General features: G+C 43.9%; 2 protein-coding genes across 6 annotated transcripts in view; both read right to left on the reverse strand.

The window, feature by feature from the left end:
* The window catches only part of LOC138958197 (micronuclear linker histone polyprotein-like), a 15,311-nt gene extending 15,138 nt beyond the window's left edge, over positions 1–173 (reverse strand). Inside the window, exon 1 of one of the 2 annotated variants that reach the window (XM_070329286.1) lies at positions 79–173. The gene's annotated coding sequence lies outside the window, so the exon portion shown is untranslated. The other variant, XM_070329285.1, reaches the window with a different exon arrangement.
* A 5,410-nt stretch (positions 174–5,583) lies between these two features.
* LOC138958219 (uncharacterized) overlaps positions 5,584–17,500 on the reverse strand; it is a 20,855-nt gene continuing 8,938 nt past the window's right edge. Inside the window, exons 2-5 of one of the 4 annotated variants that reach the window (XR_011453340.1) lie at positions 15,522–15,774; positions 14,537–14,743; positions 8,515–12,574; positions 5,584–8,149 (exon numbers count right to left, since the gene is read on the reverse strand). Coding sequence is in view for 1 of the 4 variants with exons in the window: in XM_070329318.1 (XP_070185419.1) it covers positions 11,852–12,574; positions 14,537–14,743; positions 15,522–15,746 (1,155 nt within the window). In the remaining 3 variants the exon portion in view is untranslated. Of the gene's footprint in view, positions 12,575–14,536; positions 14,744–15,521; positions 15,775–17,500 lie in introns of all 4 variants that reach the window. The other 3 variants (XR_011453341.1, XR_011453342.1, XM_070329318.1) reach the window with 3 other exon arrangements.

The raw sequence follows: 17,500 nt of genomic DNA on the forward strand, positions 1-17,500 counted from the left end.
CGGTCCATGCAGAACTCTATCAAGCATAACTTGTTATACCAACACGCTTCATTCACCGCACTCCACTCAATAACATACCAGTCTTCAGAATAAGTCGCACACTACACATTCCCTCACACACTTTCTATTTATGCTTCTCAACCAGTTTTACACTTGCAGTACACATAGCACTCACTTCGGGCGGTTCCGGACTACGCTCGGCTCTTTCCGGGGCGTGCACTTGCGAACAGGAACCGTCGGCCATTTTGCAGCGGCATGGCAACAAGTAAACACCCACTAACACGTCCTGACTGCTGAGTGAAAATCGAACGCCGCCGTATTCATGCTGTGGACTGTTTTCAATCTCTGGGCATTGTGTGTAGTCTGTGCTGAAAAGCGCGAATCCTCGGCGAAAGGCAAACAAATACTGACATAGGTGATTCGGAATGTTGATAATAATGTGTGTGGGACTGGATTCTACTAGTTTTGGCTTTTAGAATTTGTTGTGATTGAAATTGAATGGGTACATATATGTCTTTCATCTGTAGAAAAGCATGAACGGAAAGTGTACTCTAAAATGAATGAACTGACATAAAGCGTGAGCACAACACAAAAATACAATCTCTCTGTGTCTCTGTCTGTCTGTCTGTCTGTCTGTCTGTCTGCCTATCTGTATGTCTCCCTGTCTGTCTGTCTGTCTGGCTGGCTGTCTGCCTGTCTCTATCTCTCTCTGTCTGTCTGTCTGTCTGTCTGTCTGTCTGTCTGTCTGTCTGCCTCTCTCTCTCTCCACTCTCTCTCACACACACACACGCGCACACACACACACACGCACACACGCACACACACACACACACGCACACACACACACACACACACACACACACACACACACACACACACACACACACACACACACACTGGCCCTCTATTAATATAGCGAAGCAAACCTGACCGAGGAGGAAAACCAACGGGCGCTCGAGCACTGAGTAACCTCAATCATCGACAACCGATCAATCAGGATGCGATCAATCAGGACGCGATCAATCAGGACGCGATCAATAAGGACGCGATCAATCAGGACGCGGTCAATCAGGACGCGGTCAATCAGGACGCGGTCAATAAGGACGCGATCAATCAGGACGCGATCAATCAGGACGCGATCAATAAGGACGCGATCAATCAGGACGCGGTCAATCAGGATGCGGTCAATCAGGATGCGGTCAATTAGGACGCGGTCAATCAGGACACGATCAATAAGGACGCGATCAATAAGGACGCGATCAATCAGGACGCGATCAATCAGGACGCGGTCAATCAGGACGCGGTCAATCAGGACGCGGTCAATCAGGACGCGATCAATCAGGACGCGATCAGGTACGACACAAATGGAGAATAAAATCAATCAACCGACTTTGGCTAAAACATGGACAGGATAACAAGTAGGACAGAGATTGTAGCGAAAACATTCTCCGTGACCTTGGCAGGACAGAACGATGGCGCAGCCTTCACGCTTCGGTTGATCACTTAACATTTAAATTATAGATACCTTCAGCACCAGCTAGTGGTTACGTTTGCGACCGTTGGGTGATTTCGCTCAATATGCTTCAATGTTTGCATAGCTGCCTTCGTGATACGGTTCGATTTTCTGGCCTGGTGATTTGACAAAACTGAAACACATGCACAGACATTCAGGACTGGGGAGAAAAAGCCTTGGAGTTAAAATGTGACCCTCCACCACGGAATGAGTCGCATGTCACCTTTGCATGATTTTTATATTTTTACATTTTTCTAAAGAGTTTTTTATGCTCTATCCAGTGGTGAAAACCGTTTTAGAAAAGAGCGAAAACTTTTTGAGTTATAAGCCTGTGACTAAGGTGACCCTCTTACTGTTACCAGACACCCCCCGGACATATATAAAGCCCACGCAGAACCGCGCGAGGTGACATTCCGTGGTGGCTCTCTCTCTCTCTCTCTCTCTCTCTCTCTCTCTCTCTCTCTCTCTCTCTCTCTCTCTCTCTCTCTTCTCTCTCTCTCTCTCTCTCTCTCTCTCTCTCTCTCTCACACACACACACACACTAACACACACACACACACACACACACACACACACACACACACACACACACACACACACATGTGAAGCAGTTGAAAGCATAAACGGGAGGAACCCAAGCTGGAAAATTGTAAGAAACATGGAGAGGACGAGGTGTGTGTGTGTGTGTGTGTGTGTGTGTGTGTGTGTGTGTGTGTGTGTGTGTGTGCGTGCGTGCGTGCGTGCGTGCGTGTGTGTGTGTGTGTGTGCTTGGTATTTTTTCTTTTTCCTTTCTCTCTTTCTTTCTTTTTTTTTTTTTGGGGGGGGGGGGGGGGGGGCGGGTGCGGGGGGAAGATTTTTGGTCTTTAAAGGGTCAACTTGACTTTAGAGATGGAAATGCCAACTTTCAGCACTTGATTCTCTGCATGACCAGTGTCTAGCTCTAGCGATACCAAATCCATGCATTTCCCTGAATTAGTGCATTCCATACAAGAACGCATGCTCTATTGTAATTTACTGCTTGTAGCGCCTGCCAGTCGACTAGAACAAATTCGGTATCAAGCTGGGAACTTGATGCCGTAAATATTTCAGGGGAAGCAACCTGCCCAGAGTGGCAAAAGGAGAAAGAGGCGCGCGGCATGAGTTACGGTTTGTTGATTGACGACAGAATCACAAGCACTGGAACAAATTTCTGACGCATGTGTGTGAGTGAATTGAAAAGAAATGACCAGGGTCTCCTTTTTGAACCCTGTAGAATTGAACCGTTGTCCTGGTTAAACAAATTTATTGTGATGATGATTCAGAGACCAGTAGAAAAGTTTTTAAAAAAGAAACTCAAAAACTCTCGTCAACACTCGGCAATACTCGGTCACATTAGTAAATCAAAAAGGCACTCGACAACCCTTTTCAGCACTTCAAAATACTCGGTCACACTCGTAAATCAAAAATAACTTGACAACCCTCGGCAACACACGGAAATACTCGGTCACATTGGCAAATCAAAAAACCCTCGTTTACACTCGGCAATACTCGGTCAGACTGGCAAATCAAAAAGAACTCGGCAAACCTCGTCAACACTCGACAATACTCGGTACCACTGGCAAATCAAAACGTTTTTAGACTCTTACGTCTTGCTACAGAGGCCTTTTGTATTGATTTTTGTGCATAACGGTTCGGTTAACGTTTAAAGTCAGCCGGTACAGTAGTTTGTTTAAACATTGGTGTCTTGGTGCAATTTTGTAGTTAAAGAGGCTGCCCTTTCTGGGTGAACTATCTTGTCACCACCAAAGATCTGGATTCTACACGAAAAGAGAGCATCCTTCGAATTAAAAACATTCTAAAAGCCGGTTTTATCCCCGAGTACGCAGTACTAGGGTCCTGCAGACTTTAATTGTGTGTCTGTCTGTCTGTCTGTCTGTTCGTCTCGACTTAACAGCTTATTGCTGGGAAACTACTGGGCGCAGTTCGTTCAAAAGTTGATACACTAACTTGATAATAGGTCCGATTGATCGTATTAAAACTTCATAATGTTACCTGGGACCTAAATGCGAAATATTCCACAAAAACGACTCTTAACGGGGGGAGGTTTGGCGGTGGGAGTACAACTGCCGTGCAGCTAATGGAACAGCCAGCTAGCTGGTGCGAATCACGTCCGCCTATGGCCAAAGTGATGCGGAATCGATTCCCGGCATGGGCGGTCTATATTTTTTTTAAATTCTTGTTTACTATTGTTTATTATGAACGTTTTAATGTTTTATTTCACTCTAATAATTTTTTTAATTGTGTAAAATAAATAAATAATTTTTTATTTTTTATTTTTATTTTTTTTTAAATCCAAGTGACCCGGGTTCGATTCCCGGCATGGGCGGTCTATTTTTTTTAATTTATTTTTTATTTTTTATTCTTGTTTACTTGCGTGCGTATTCCGACTATGGCCAAAGGGATCCGGCATGGGCGGTCTATTTTTTTTATTTTTGTAAAAAAAAAAAATTTTTAATAAATTCTTGTTTACTATTGTTTATTATGAACGTTTTAATGTTTTATTTGACTCTAATAATTTTTTTAATTGTGTAAAATAAATAAATAATTTTTTTTTTTTTTTTTTTTTTTTTTTTTATCCAAGTGATCCGGGTGGAAAGCGATTCGTCAATGGCCAAAGTGATCCGGGTTTGATTCCCGGCATGGGCAGTCTATTTTTTTTTATTTTTTTATTTTTTATTTTTATAAATTCTTGTTTACTATTGTTTATTATGAACGTTTTCATGTTTTATTTTACTCTAATAATTTTTTTAATTGTTTTTTTTAAATCCACGTGCACAAGACAAAAACTTTCATACTGGGGGAGCGAGCCAGTCTGAAGAGTACTCGGGTCCAGCGCCAGCGTTTTTTATTTTATTCATGAGAACAGAAACTCCTCTCTTGAAATTGTCTCCAAAATAACTTTCTAAAAGTCAAAATTCTGACTGGTTTGTGGTTTTTTTATGGGTTGTGTGTGTGGGGGGTGTTTGTGTGAGTGTTTGTGTGTGTGTGTGTGTGTTTGCGTGCGTGCGTGTGTGTGTGTGTCTATGTGTGTGCGTGCGTGCGTTCGTGCGTTTGTGCGTGCGCGTGTGTGTGTGTGTGTGTGTGTGCTTTTTCTCTTTTTTTTCTTTTTTTTTGGTGAGTGGGCATTTTTCATGAATTAATGTTGCAACTAACACCTGCGTCATTATGCCGAATAATTCAAGCAATTACTCCCTCGCCCTGCAGATAACACAGCAAAACTAATGGTTGAGGTATGTGTGCAGGCGGGAGGGTGCTCTTATTTTGTACACTGAACAGGTCTGCAGTGACGAGCATAATGATAGTTACACGGGAAGGAAGATACCTTGAACAATACTTTCCTTGCCGTGTGATTCATCTTGCAATACACCATAACTTTGTACAGGCTCTTCCATGGGATATGAGCTAGAATCCAATTCCACTTGGACACATACACAAAAACTGCAGCCCGGCTGCGCCTGTCATCCTTTGTAAAAACAGGATCCATTGCAATGTATATGCTCGTTTGCTCTCTTACACACACACACACACACACACACATACACACACACACACACACACACACACACACACACACACACACACACACACACACACACACACACACACGCACACACACACACACACACACACTCATTCAGACACACTCATTCAGACGCACTCATTCAGAAAACACGTTTCCATGCAAATACGCATGCACGCTAAGAGAGAGAGAGAGAGACAGACAGACAGACAGACAGACAGACAGACAGACAGACAGACAGACACAGACACAGAGATACAGACAGACAAACAGAAAATAGTAAAACAGACAGACAGAAAACAGGAAAACAGACAGACAGAAAATAGTAAAACAGACAGACAGAAAATAGTAAAACAGACAGGCAGACAGACAGAAAATAGTAAAACAGACAGACAGAAAACAGGAAAACAGACAGACAGACAAACAGTAAAACAGACAGACAGACATATAGGGACAGATCGAGACAGAGAAAGACAGAGAGAAATAAATGACAACATACTAATGACAAAAGGAGGTTTCATCAACATAAAGTTTACTGGCACATTGGTAGAGTGGGCACACAAACACACATCCATGTATAAACAACATCTACCAAACACAGACATTCATTTTTACATGGTTCAGTATTCCAACCATAAAACAAAGTCATCAATTAACATATTTGAATATCACATCTGCTTATCTGTATTTTCAATATGAGACCGACGCTGAGATACTGGAATTCATACGCTTGATCCCTGTGTCAAAGTCGCAAACAACGAGAGGGTGAAAAACAACAACAACAACAATAATAACAACAACTTACCATTGTAGAAGCAACACTGACGAGTCTTACCTCGCCAGGCTGGTAAGAGGCTCCGCTCACATATATGCAACTTCAGCAGGACCGAAGACGCACTGCAGATTATCCCAGCCCACTACACGTTGTGTGAAAAGAAAACAGGCCAAGTACTCGTCATAATCCCTATCGCGGCATAAATAATATGCAGTGCGTCGTCTGTGCTGCTGAAACTGCGCAGGTATAGTCTGCCAATAACGATACACTGCTGACGTTAAGTTAATTAATCACTAGGACTGTGTACAGACATGCGAAGGAATCATAGCATCTGCGTGTCAATATATTTAAAACAGACAAGTTAATAGTATATGTTTTGCAGATAGCGGTCCAAATTGGGACGCATTGAAGTAGAAGCTGTAAGTTAAGTTTTACGTAGCCCGCAGGTATCAAATTAACAACTATAAGATCAGCGACAAAACGCAATTTAAACAGTGCCAGCTTAGTTAGTAGAGTATAAAACCATGTAGTGGTTCCCAGTTGGATATATACAATCCTGTGTGTGTACAAAAGCGCCAATCTGCGGCTTTTCGGCCCTCGTCTTTGATTGTTAAAACCAAAGACCTGCTGTGTATCAATAAAAACGAGTGAAACCTATACACACCCCTATACCGGGGGTGTAATTAAAACAAATAATGTATATTCTGCTGATAGCGGTCAATCGGGACGCCTGGAAGTAGAAGCGTCTGAGCTTAGTTAGAACTACGTAGCCCGCAGGTCTCACATTAAAAGTTATAAGATCAGCGACAAATCGCATTTTAAACACTGCCAGCTTAGTAGAGTATAAATCCATGTAGCGGAACCCAGTTGGATATTCAATCATGTAAGTGTTTATACAAAAGCGCCCCCAACTACGGTTTTTCGGCACTCGTCTTTGATTGTTAAAACCAAAGACAGGTTTCTTAAAGGACACTGGTTTTAGAAGACAATGTGTATCATAAATCTGTATAAACAACCCCAAATCTAAAACACTTGGATTTATCAGGTTTAAAAACCCTTCAATAGTTAGTTTCAAACACACTGGTTCAAACACCCATGTCTAAAAGCTTAACGTGGAGAGATTTGTTTCTGATTACTAATATCACGATTGTGAGCGTAATAACACATACGACTCCGGTTTGTCAGTTTTAAAACCAACGATATCGTCATTTCTAACATTGTGGTATGGACACAGGTTTGACAAAACGGTCGCACAGACATTTGTACACGTTCTGAAAAAAAAACACTCACTGGACCTCGCTATCAACAAACGACATGAGGTACGTGTTGTGAGCTACACAAAAAAGTTGCATAAAACTACCCGTGGTGTATCGCGAAATGAACACAAATGAACATAATATGATGTCATGTATTGGTTGTACGGGTACTGGTTGTTCCCCTGGTTTGGGTTAACTGGTCCGAGAGTAACGTAATGATAGGATATGAGTTTCACATCTGATCAAAACAAACGTATGATGAACGTACTTGTTTTTGTTTTTTTTATCTTGCTTCTTTTCTCCGTCTGACTTATGGAAGGCTAACTGAGCCTGAATTTGACTTCACAAAGTCATTTTACCGAAAATTCAGTGCCAAAGTTTCGTGCAACCAGCTTCGTGAAGTGCACTTTGCGCAGTCGAATTTGCCTAATAAAATCAGACTTAAACAAGAAATAAGTAGACATCTACTGGCTCACAGGTATGCACATGCGAAAGAGATGGAGGCGGAAAAACAGCTGTCACAAGTAAGTACATGTATGTATTACCACAATAACCTTACAAACAAAGACTCGCGTACACAACGACTTTTCACTTAGAGTACCTGAGTTGCACAAGACTTGTACAAACGTACAATTATACCCCAGTTAGTGAATGTAAAGTAATGAGCGCTTCTGGGGTGATAACGCGAGACAACTCCTGTGATCTTGCCGCGAGGTTCCGCCTGTTACCATTGTCTTTTTACCGTATAAAATGCACGACTTACACACGAACTGTTACCAAAGCGACATGCTATTTGGGACCAATGCACGTTTTTTTTCCTTTCTCGTGTGATCTTGCCGCGAGGTTCCGCCTGTTACCAGCCGAAAGAAAGAAGGGGCATAACCTCACCAGAACCGCCCATTCCAGTGTAAACGATTCGACTCACCATCCTAAATCTCGACGGGCTTTCACATGCACTAAGACCATCCCACCGCTTGGACACGTACCAAAACTTAACACCTTAGGTGCTCTCTGAGCATGGTGACCATGTCGCGATGAATCAATTTCTTTAAAGGCATACTAACGCACTCCCGTGTTTACAAAGTGTAGTTTGCCCACAATCGATGTCAAACGCACCATAAGACCATATAATGACGATATGTCACCATGCGCGGACCATAATACATGCATTACAGCTTGTTCTAGCCTCTGAAAAAGTGAGGATGTCAACAAAGCCGCGGTGTTAGCTCCCTTGCATCAACGTTACATGTGTTGCCAAATCTATAAATAGGACCATCTAGATCAAAATAAAAATTCAAATATCTCAACATTTAAGGGCTCCTAGACCACAATATTTTGCAGGGAACTTAATTTAGTCTGTCTCCAGCTCTGGGTAAAGCAATTAGCGTGTATATTCATCAGCTTTCTATGCCTTTAAATCCCATAGTTTCTCTTCAAGGAATGTATTCATCACAACTGTTAAACTCTGCACAGGAAGCATCAGGTTGTTGACTTTGGGTATTCTTTCTTTCTTTATTTGGTGTTTAACGTCGTTTTCAACCGTTCAAGGTTATATCGCGACGGGGAAAGGGGGGAGGGGGGATGGGATAGAGCCACTTGTTAATTGTTTCTTGTTCACAAAAGCACTAATCAAAAAATTGCTCCAGGGGCTTGCAACGTAGTACAATATATGACCTTACTAGGAGAATGCAAGTTTCCAGTACAAAGGACTTAACATTTCTTACATACTGCTTGACTAAAATCTTTACAAACATTGACTATATTCTATACAAGAAACACTTAACAAGGGTAAAAAGAGAAACAGAATCCGTTAGTCGCCTCTTACGACATGCTGGGGAGCATCGGGTAAATTCTTCCCCCTAACTCGCGGGGGGAACTTTGGGTATATGTCCTAGTGGAAGGATACTCTTTCGACATGTAAAATCCTGGGTAGATATGCAGGGCCGGACCCAGGGGGGGGTTCCAGGGGTTCCGGAACCCCACCCCTGGAAAAAGCATGTACCTTGCTTTGAGTGTGTGTTTTTTTTTACTAGTTTTAGCACCAAAACAATCCCTCAAAACAAGGCCCAGAATGCACCAGATTGCACAGATTTTAACCGTTTTTCAAAAATTTTCCGGGGGAGCATGCCCCCGGACCCCCCTAGTTCGCGCGCCTGCAGTGGCTTCGCCACTTCGCTGATTTGCCCCCCCAAAAAAGGGGGAACCCCCCCCTTACAACTCATTTGGTCCGGCCCTGGATATGTGGTGGTGTGCATGATCGCTTATATGTGAAGGAATGCACCTTTAAAGAGCATTCATCTTAATTCAAGGATATTGTATCATCCTTTTTATGGCACAGATACCCTGCCTCGAGATTCAAAGTGGCTTATGTTCATGTCAAAATAAAAGGTCTCCAACTCTGCTACTACTGTGTCACATTCGACGCAACACCTAAAATCCCAACACTAATTCGATTACAGCAAACGTCTATACAAAAGAACGTTTAAGTACACTGGAGCACTCTTTGGTTGAATCCGCTTGATGCAAGGAACTATTTGTAAGATGGAAACACTCTGGTTCCAAAGATATCTTCCTGCGATCATTTTCTGTCAAGATGATTGTTATGATTGTTGTACAAAAAGGTCGAGGTCATTTCTTGTCAAAGCCATGGTAATAAGAAGGTAGACAAGTCATTTGCAAGCAACAGCAAGATAATAATAACACACGCAAGATAATACCAAATCATGTGTACCCTTTTAACCCTACGTCCGTTCAAGTCTCGCTTTAGACGACAGTTAGTCGTTCATAGACACAAAAAGTCTATGAGATAAAAAAAATATATAATTTTTTTATATATCTCTCTCGCGGTATGTATATATATAATATAAATAACGTGCCATAAAATCAGCCATTCTGAATCGAACACGCGCTTGAGATTGCAAGGTCAGTCGCGCCGTGTCGTACAAAAATACTGAAACCCTCATTTTAAAGAGATTGTCCAGACACCAATTGACCAAAACGATAGATTTCGCTGATAATTTGCCTGTGATATGTTCAGAGTGTGTTGAAACACGTGTGAAAAAGTTAGATAAATCAATAGGACAGACTTTAAGATACAGAATTGCTCACACTTATTTCAACAAAATGATTCTGAAATTATCACAGACCAAATATTAGCAAAATATTAGCGAAGTCGATTTTCGGGTTCTTCGCTGTCGCATATTTTAAAGCCTCCAAACATCTGAAATATCTTGGAAACCCGGGTCTCAAAAGGAGAGGGTGAAATATCTTTAAAACACGGCATGGGTGATGAATGACACAATATTAGTCTTTGAGACAAGTAGAGTATCATAAAATCGAATTGAACTTATCTTTAATGAGGTAAGGACTTCTCAAAAAGGGGAGAAAATATATAGTTTGTTAAATAAGGCCATGCCTCTTTCTCAATGTGTACTACTGTCAGCTACAGTAAAGTCTGTTATTATTACATGTATCACTTTAAGGAGCAATTATTGTGTAGGTGGGTTGTTCTCTGGAGTTGGGTTCCAGTCCACAGAGGGTCATTGGATTGAAACAATAAGTTTGACAGTTTTGTTCGTTACTACGCTTCTTTATGTGTTTCTGAATGTTGCTTGATGATGTTAAAGCTATTAAACAATATTTTTACTAAAAAAAAACAACGTTTTGTGTATTCGTAATTTTGGCAATACGTCCAATCGAGAGTCCAAAACGGCGAGTAATTTGTGACATGCTGTTGGATGAAGCAATAACTAGATTGTACGGAATGAAAGAAACACGAAAAAGCCCATGAACAGTTTGTAACTCATCATAAACGCATGCATTTTCAGTACAATGAGTATTGTTTGCGGAAGATCAACCCATTCTGAAATATTAACCATAGTTACTTTGTAACGTGTCGTTTCACAGCAGCCCCAACTTCATTTGCACAACACAGCCCAACTTATCACAATCACACGACTAGTTTTGGCTGTCATTAGTTTAGCACACTTCGTAACACGCAAGAAAAAAGCAAATAACGTACGTAGTTTTTGCAATCTGTCCATTTAAAACTGTCAGAGCATTTGGTTTTCCCTTTTTCATGTTACGATGTTATTGATGTTTGTCCTGTTATTTCAATCAAAATGATTTTGTACCGAACTTCTTTTGCACTAAACGTACAGTATTCTTGCAGAAGGATATATTTGCACCCGTTGTACCGTTGCGTGGTAACGTCGCCACTAGCCGACGGTTTGAAATTTCGTTTCTCATCTGCTCGCTCATGTTACGATGTTACGATGTTATTTTGACCATTCGTTGCTGCGCTAATGGCAAGATTTTTTTCCAAGTTCACGAAATAGCTTTATTTATACATTAGTATGCTCACAGCGTCCTAAAGATCATACTATGAACGCATTTTGTTGAAATTGAAGTTAGATCTCAATTTTTGACTCCCATGTCACAGTTTGGTACCTAGCTCCAGAGAACAACCCACGTCCGCTTCTCGTGAAAGACCTCTGATACAGAGCTTAATTACGCCTCTTAACACACCTGCCCAAACTGAATAATACAAAAAATATGTCATGAAGTTATCCCACACATACATATTGGTACACTCGGACAGTATACAATTCATCATAGAGCCAAGCTGATTAAAAGCCTGTTCATTATAAGAACTGTTGAGCTGTTAAACAATGTTGAGAAATGTCTGTCTCTCTCTCTCTCTCTCTCTCTCTCTCTCTCTCTCTCTCTCTCTCTCTCTCTCTCAACCGTCACACTGGCTCCTCATCAATTTCAGTGAGTGCAAACTTGACAGGCACACCAATTTCTCCTTTGACACCACCACTACCACAACCACCATCTCCACCACTGTCCACCACACTGATAGCGTCCGAAGCCGCAGGATGACCCCCACCCCTACCTTCACCCTCCGTCTTCGCACCCCCACCCTCCCCACCACCACTTCCATCCCCCGAAGAGTCAGTCCAGAACACGTCATCCCGCGGGTGGATCTTGCAGTGACGAAGCGAGAGGAGGGATGAGGAGGGAGAATGTCCATTCAAACTGCCAGTTAATCCTCCTCCGCCTCCTCCTCCGTTTTCTGAATGCACAGAGATTCTGTCCGGTTCACTGCTAGTGCTCAGTCCCGCAAAAGCAACGTCAAGGTCACCGTCACCTTCAGAGAAGGTCACGGCCCTTTTCCGCCTAGCGGGAGGGTAACGTTGGTGGGAGTCATGGTGATCACGACCTTGGTAGTGATGACCTTCTTCACCTTGAGGATGATCTTGAGCGTGACCTTCACCGGTTTCCAAGGCGACAAGGTCAGGGTTGGGCATTTTACGCATGGCAGAGCGTGCGGGGGCGGTCTGGAGGTTGTTGATGGCCGCACGGTTGAGTGCAGCGACCGTGTCGGGCTTGATCCAGCCACTGAGGCGTGGACAGTGGACGCGGAAGAAACTGTCTTTGTCCGACAAGTTCATGCAGTCCCGCAACTTCTGTAAAAGGGAAAGAAAGTTTGGCGGTGAGTGGTCCCAAAATGAGCTGTTTGGTGAGTTTCAGGGCTGGACCCAGCGCATGGGAGGGATCGGAGGGGCTGAGGGGTCTGGGTTTCCATTTAGGCGTATTATGGGTTTCACCTTGAGAAAAATGGTACATTTGCCGGGTAGGGGGGGAACAAAGGACCCCCCACCCCTCCCCCCGGCCAGATCCAGCCCTGTGGTTGTTACATGTAAACATAATTTGCGAAGCAGACGACAGACAGAGCTCGCTGCATGGGGCACAATACGCTGAAAGATAGTTGTGTATTTCCTGTTATTCGCCTTTCTCCCCCCCCCCCCCCCCCCCCTTTGGCAACTCGCTAAAATTCAAAATTGAAGAAGTGGTTTTGTACAACTCTCCTCCCCCTCCCCATCCTGTACCCACTCCTTCGCTTTCCTTTCCAAGACACACATCCTGCAAAATGACGTCGTTGTTAATAAGCCAGACAAACAAACAACAAACAGGGCGAGAAGCAGGGAGCACAAGACGTTGAAGGTGGTGGTAATTAATTGTTTGCTTCCCCTCCCGCGACGCCTCATCGTGATAACCCCATCCAGCCCTCATCATCGTGCTATCCCCCCCCCCACACACACACACACACACACACACACACACACACACTCCTCCTCATCCTGTATCCACTTCCTGCCAACTCCACCTAAAAATACACACTCGCATTTACGTGCAAATTTAGTCACGGCGTTTTAAAGCAGGGGAGGTACTGTGTCCGCCCCATCCCCACCCCTCTTTTCCAATGAGCCTCCCCTCCTCCTATCCCCTTCCTGGTCGCACTACCTATTAAAATCACATGTTGTAAAGCAGGACCCCCACAGAGAAGGTACTGGTTCCATCCCTACCCCCCTTGTAATATGACGACGTTTTAAAGCAGGACTCCCACAGAGAAGGTACTGGTTCAATCCCTACCCCCCTTGCAATATGACGACGTTGTAAAGCAGGACTCCCACAGAGAAGGTACTGGTTCCATCCCTACCCCCCTTGCAATATGACGACGTTGTAAAGCGGGACTCCCACAGAGATCTGAAGGTACTGGTTCCATCCCTACCCCCTTGCAATATGACGACATTGTAAAGCAGGACTCCCACAGAGAAGGTACTGGTTCCATCCCTACTCCCCTTGCAATATGACGACGTTGTAAAGCAGGACTCCCACAGAGAAGGTACTGGTGTTCCATCCCTACCCCCCTTGCAATATGACGACGTTGTGAAGCGGGACCCCCATAGCGAAGGTACTGGTTCCATCCCTACCCCCCCCCCCCCTTGCAATATGACGACGTTGTAAAGCAGGACTCCCACAGAGAAGGTACTGGTTCCATCCCTACTCCCCTTGCAATATGACGACGTTGTAAAGCAGGACTCCCACAGAGAAGGTACTGGTTCCATCCCTACCTCCCTTGCAATATGACGACGTTTGCCCCTCCCACCTCTCCCACATTTTCCACTTCCTTTCCCATCCCACCTTAAAAAATAGGCACGGCCTTACCTGCAATATGACAACGCTGTAATGCAGAACAACGCCCACAGCGAAGCAGACGACAAACAAGGCGAGTAGCAGGGGGACAGACAAAGTGAGAAGAAGGGTGTCTACACAACTAAAAGATGATGATTTTGTTTGCTCCCCTACCTCTCCCCCTTTATTATTCTTTTTTTGACTTCTTTTTCTATCCCACCTCACAAATAGGAATGGCCCTATCTGCAGTATGACGACGATGTAAAGCAAAACAACCACTGCGAAGCAGACGACAAACAGGGCGAGTAGCAGGGGGACAGACAAAGGGAGCAGAAGAGTGTCTACACAACTAAAAGATGAGGATTTTGTTTGCCCCCTACCTCCCTCTCCCCCCTCACCATTCCTGTTCGACTTCCTTTTTCATCCCACCTCACAAATAGCCATGGTCTTACCTGCAATATGACGACGTTGTACAGCAGGACCCCGACAGCGAAACAGATGACAGACAGAGCCAGCAGCAGGGGGCCAGCAACGTTGAAGGAGGAGGGGTACTTGTTGGATTCCTCCCCGTCGTCCGACGACACGATGGTCAAGATGAGGCCGGCGATGAGGCAGGGGATGCCCAGCACGAAGATCACTGAGGCGATCCCTTGTCGGACCTGTGGCGATAGGATGACAACTTACATGAGCAGACTCAAGACTCAAAATTGTACGGCGATGAGACAGGGGATGCCCAGCATGAAGATTACTGAGGCGATCCCTTGTCGGACCTGTGGCGAGAGGATGACAACTAACATGAGCAGACTCAAGACTCAAGACTCAAAATTGTAACTGTCCTTATAAAAACAAGGACAATTGCCATGCAGTGTCGGGCGGTTACAGACATAAAATACATCACATTTACTAAGAATTAAGAATCGCACTAAAAACAGACCCTCATCAGGCTCTAACACTTACAGCGGTGACCTACTTTTACTTTTACAGTAAATCACTGCCTGGCGGTTGTTGTGCGGAGCACCAGCTCAGGGTGAAAAAAGGCACACAAAAAAGAGCACTCTTGTTGATGGTTAATACAGTTTGGTTTATTTCCACTGAGTTACTTTCCGTCAGACGGCGCTTCAGGTCTACTTTTTCTTTCGAACAACAGTCCTGAGAGAGGGCAATTGCTACTCGCCCTGTTTGTCGTCTGCTTCGCTGTGGGTGTTGTTCTGCATTACAATTGGAGCGCATTCGCTCACTTTGATTTGATTAAATTACCCTATTGTGGTTTGTTTTCGAGCAAATCGTTCGACATCAGTCTTGATTAAGGTAAAAAGAATTCCCCAGATTCGTCAAATTTGCCAGAAACTCCCCCCTAAACGGTCAGATTATAGGTACCCCTTTAAGACATCGAAGTTACAATCGTACCATCCCACCAACTGAGACCCCATCAAATACCTGTTTATTCCTACACCCCCGATCCCTCGGTCGCCTGTTTCTGGACACCCTGTGACCTTCCCTTGACCTGCCTGACCCCCACGTTCTCGTGGCTCCAGAAGAGGAAGATGTTGAAGGTCTGTGATTGGAAGACGGCGCAGCGGGCGTGCCATTGCTTGTGCTCGTTCTGGGGCCCGGGCGCGAGCTGTTCTCAAAGCGGTAGCCATCGCTACGTGCCCGGCCCATGGATCATTCGCTGCTTGGGGTCTCACATCTGAAATCATATATTAAGGTAAGTTGAGTTGAGGTAAGGTCAGGTCAGGTCAGGTCAGGTCAGGTCAGGTAAGGTGAGATGGGAAAAGTTAAGATAAGATAAGATAAGATAAAAACACGTCTTTGTTCTCGTGGGAAGTGGAAAAAGTACTTGCACATGAGGCTATTAAATTGCTTTGAACAGCTACATTTATCAAGCCCTTACCAAGACAGGAACAACATAACATCAACATAAAATGAACATAGCATCATCTGGTTTAAACATGAGAAAAAATGTGTTAAGAAAAGTTAAAGCGGTGGGTATTGTTAATAGGAGAGACGTGAAAGAAAAAGGAAAAAGCAGAACGCTTCCAAAGAAGAGTTTGGGTTGGTCACGATGGTATTGCTAGTTTTAGTGTGTGTGTGTGTGTGTGTGTGTGTGTGTGTATGTGTGTGTGTGTGTGTGTGTGTGCGTGCGTGTGTACTTACATCCGTGTGTGTGTATGTTTGTGAGTGTGTGTGTGTGTGCGTGCGTGCATGTGTTCGTGTGTGCGTGCGTGTGCGAGTGTGTATGTATGTGTGTGTGTGTGTGTGTGTACGGCTCTGTGTGTGTGTGTGTGTGTGTGTGTGTGTGTGTGTGTGTGTGAACTGACGTGCGTGCGTGCGTGCGGCTGTGTGTGTGTGTGTGACGTGTGTGTGTGTGCGTGCGTGCGTGCGTGTGTGTCTGTGTGAATATAAATAGGTGCGTGTCTCTATATGTCTTTGCGTGTTTATGTGTGTGTCTGTGTTATTAGGGAGGACAGGAATCGATTGACGGATCTAACGACAGAACAAATTAATCTCTGATATGTCAGTAGGTCAGTGCCCCAGCTGGATTCCCGTGTGTTGTCACCTCCATACCCTTTGTAACCCCATAGCAGCAAACATAAATATTTCACTTCTCTAAAGGTCGGTTGCTACATAACATTAACATTCGCAGAGACCGTTTAAGGTGCAAATGCCAACGACGAGAACATTATTCCGTATATGCAACGCAGTGAAAAGCATTCAGAGCCAGATCAGGGCATTCAGTGCTCTCAGAACATTGATTGCATGTTAAAGAGCATTGTGGGGTGACACAAATAAGGAACTAGGTCGCCTGTCGATCTTTCGAAACGCTATTATCTAGTTTTGACTAAATGTTTTAACGTAGAGGGGGGAATCGAGACGAGGGTCGTGGTGTGTGTGTGTGTGTGTGTGTGTGTGTGTGTGTGTGTGTGTGTGTGTGTGTGTGTGTGTGTGTGTGCATGTGTCTGTGTGTGTGTGTGTGTGTGTGTGTGTGTGTGTATGTGTGTGTGTGTCTGTGTGTGTGCGTGTGTGTGTAGAGCGATTCAGAGAAAAATACTGGACCGATCTTCATGAAACTTGACATGAGAGATCCTGAGTATGGTATCTCCAGATATTTTTTCCATTTTTTTTAATAGATGTCTTTGATGACGTCATATCCGGCTTTTCGTAAAAGTTGAGGCGGCACTGTCACGCTCTCATTTTTTAACCAAATTGGTTGAAATTTTGGTCAAGTAATCTTCGACGAAGCCCGGACTTTGGTATTGCATTTCAGCTTGGAGGCTTACAAATTAATTGATGAGTTTGCTCATTAAAGTTGTCATTAAAATCGATTTTTCGCAAAGAGATTTAAAACTGATTGCATCGTATTCTTCATCACATTCTGAATCTAAAAATAGATACATATGTTATGTTTACTCTTA

Source organism: Littorina saxatilis, linkage group LG2 (genome assembly GCF_037325665.1).
Source record: "Littorina saxatilis isolate snail1 linkage group LG2, US_GU_Lsax_2.0, whole genome shotgun sequence".
Classification (NCBI taxonomy): Eukaryota; Metazoa; Mollusca; class Gastropoda; order Littorinimorpha; family Littorinidae; genus Littorina; species Littorina saxatilis.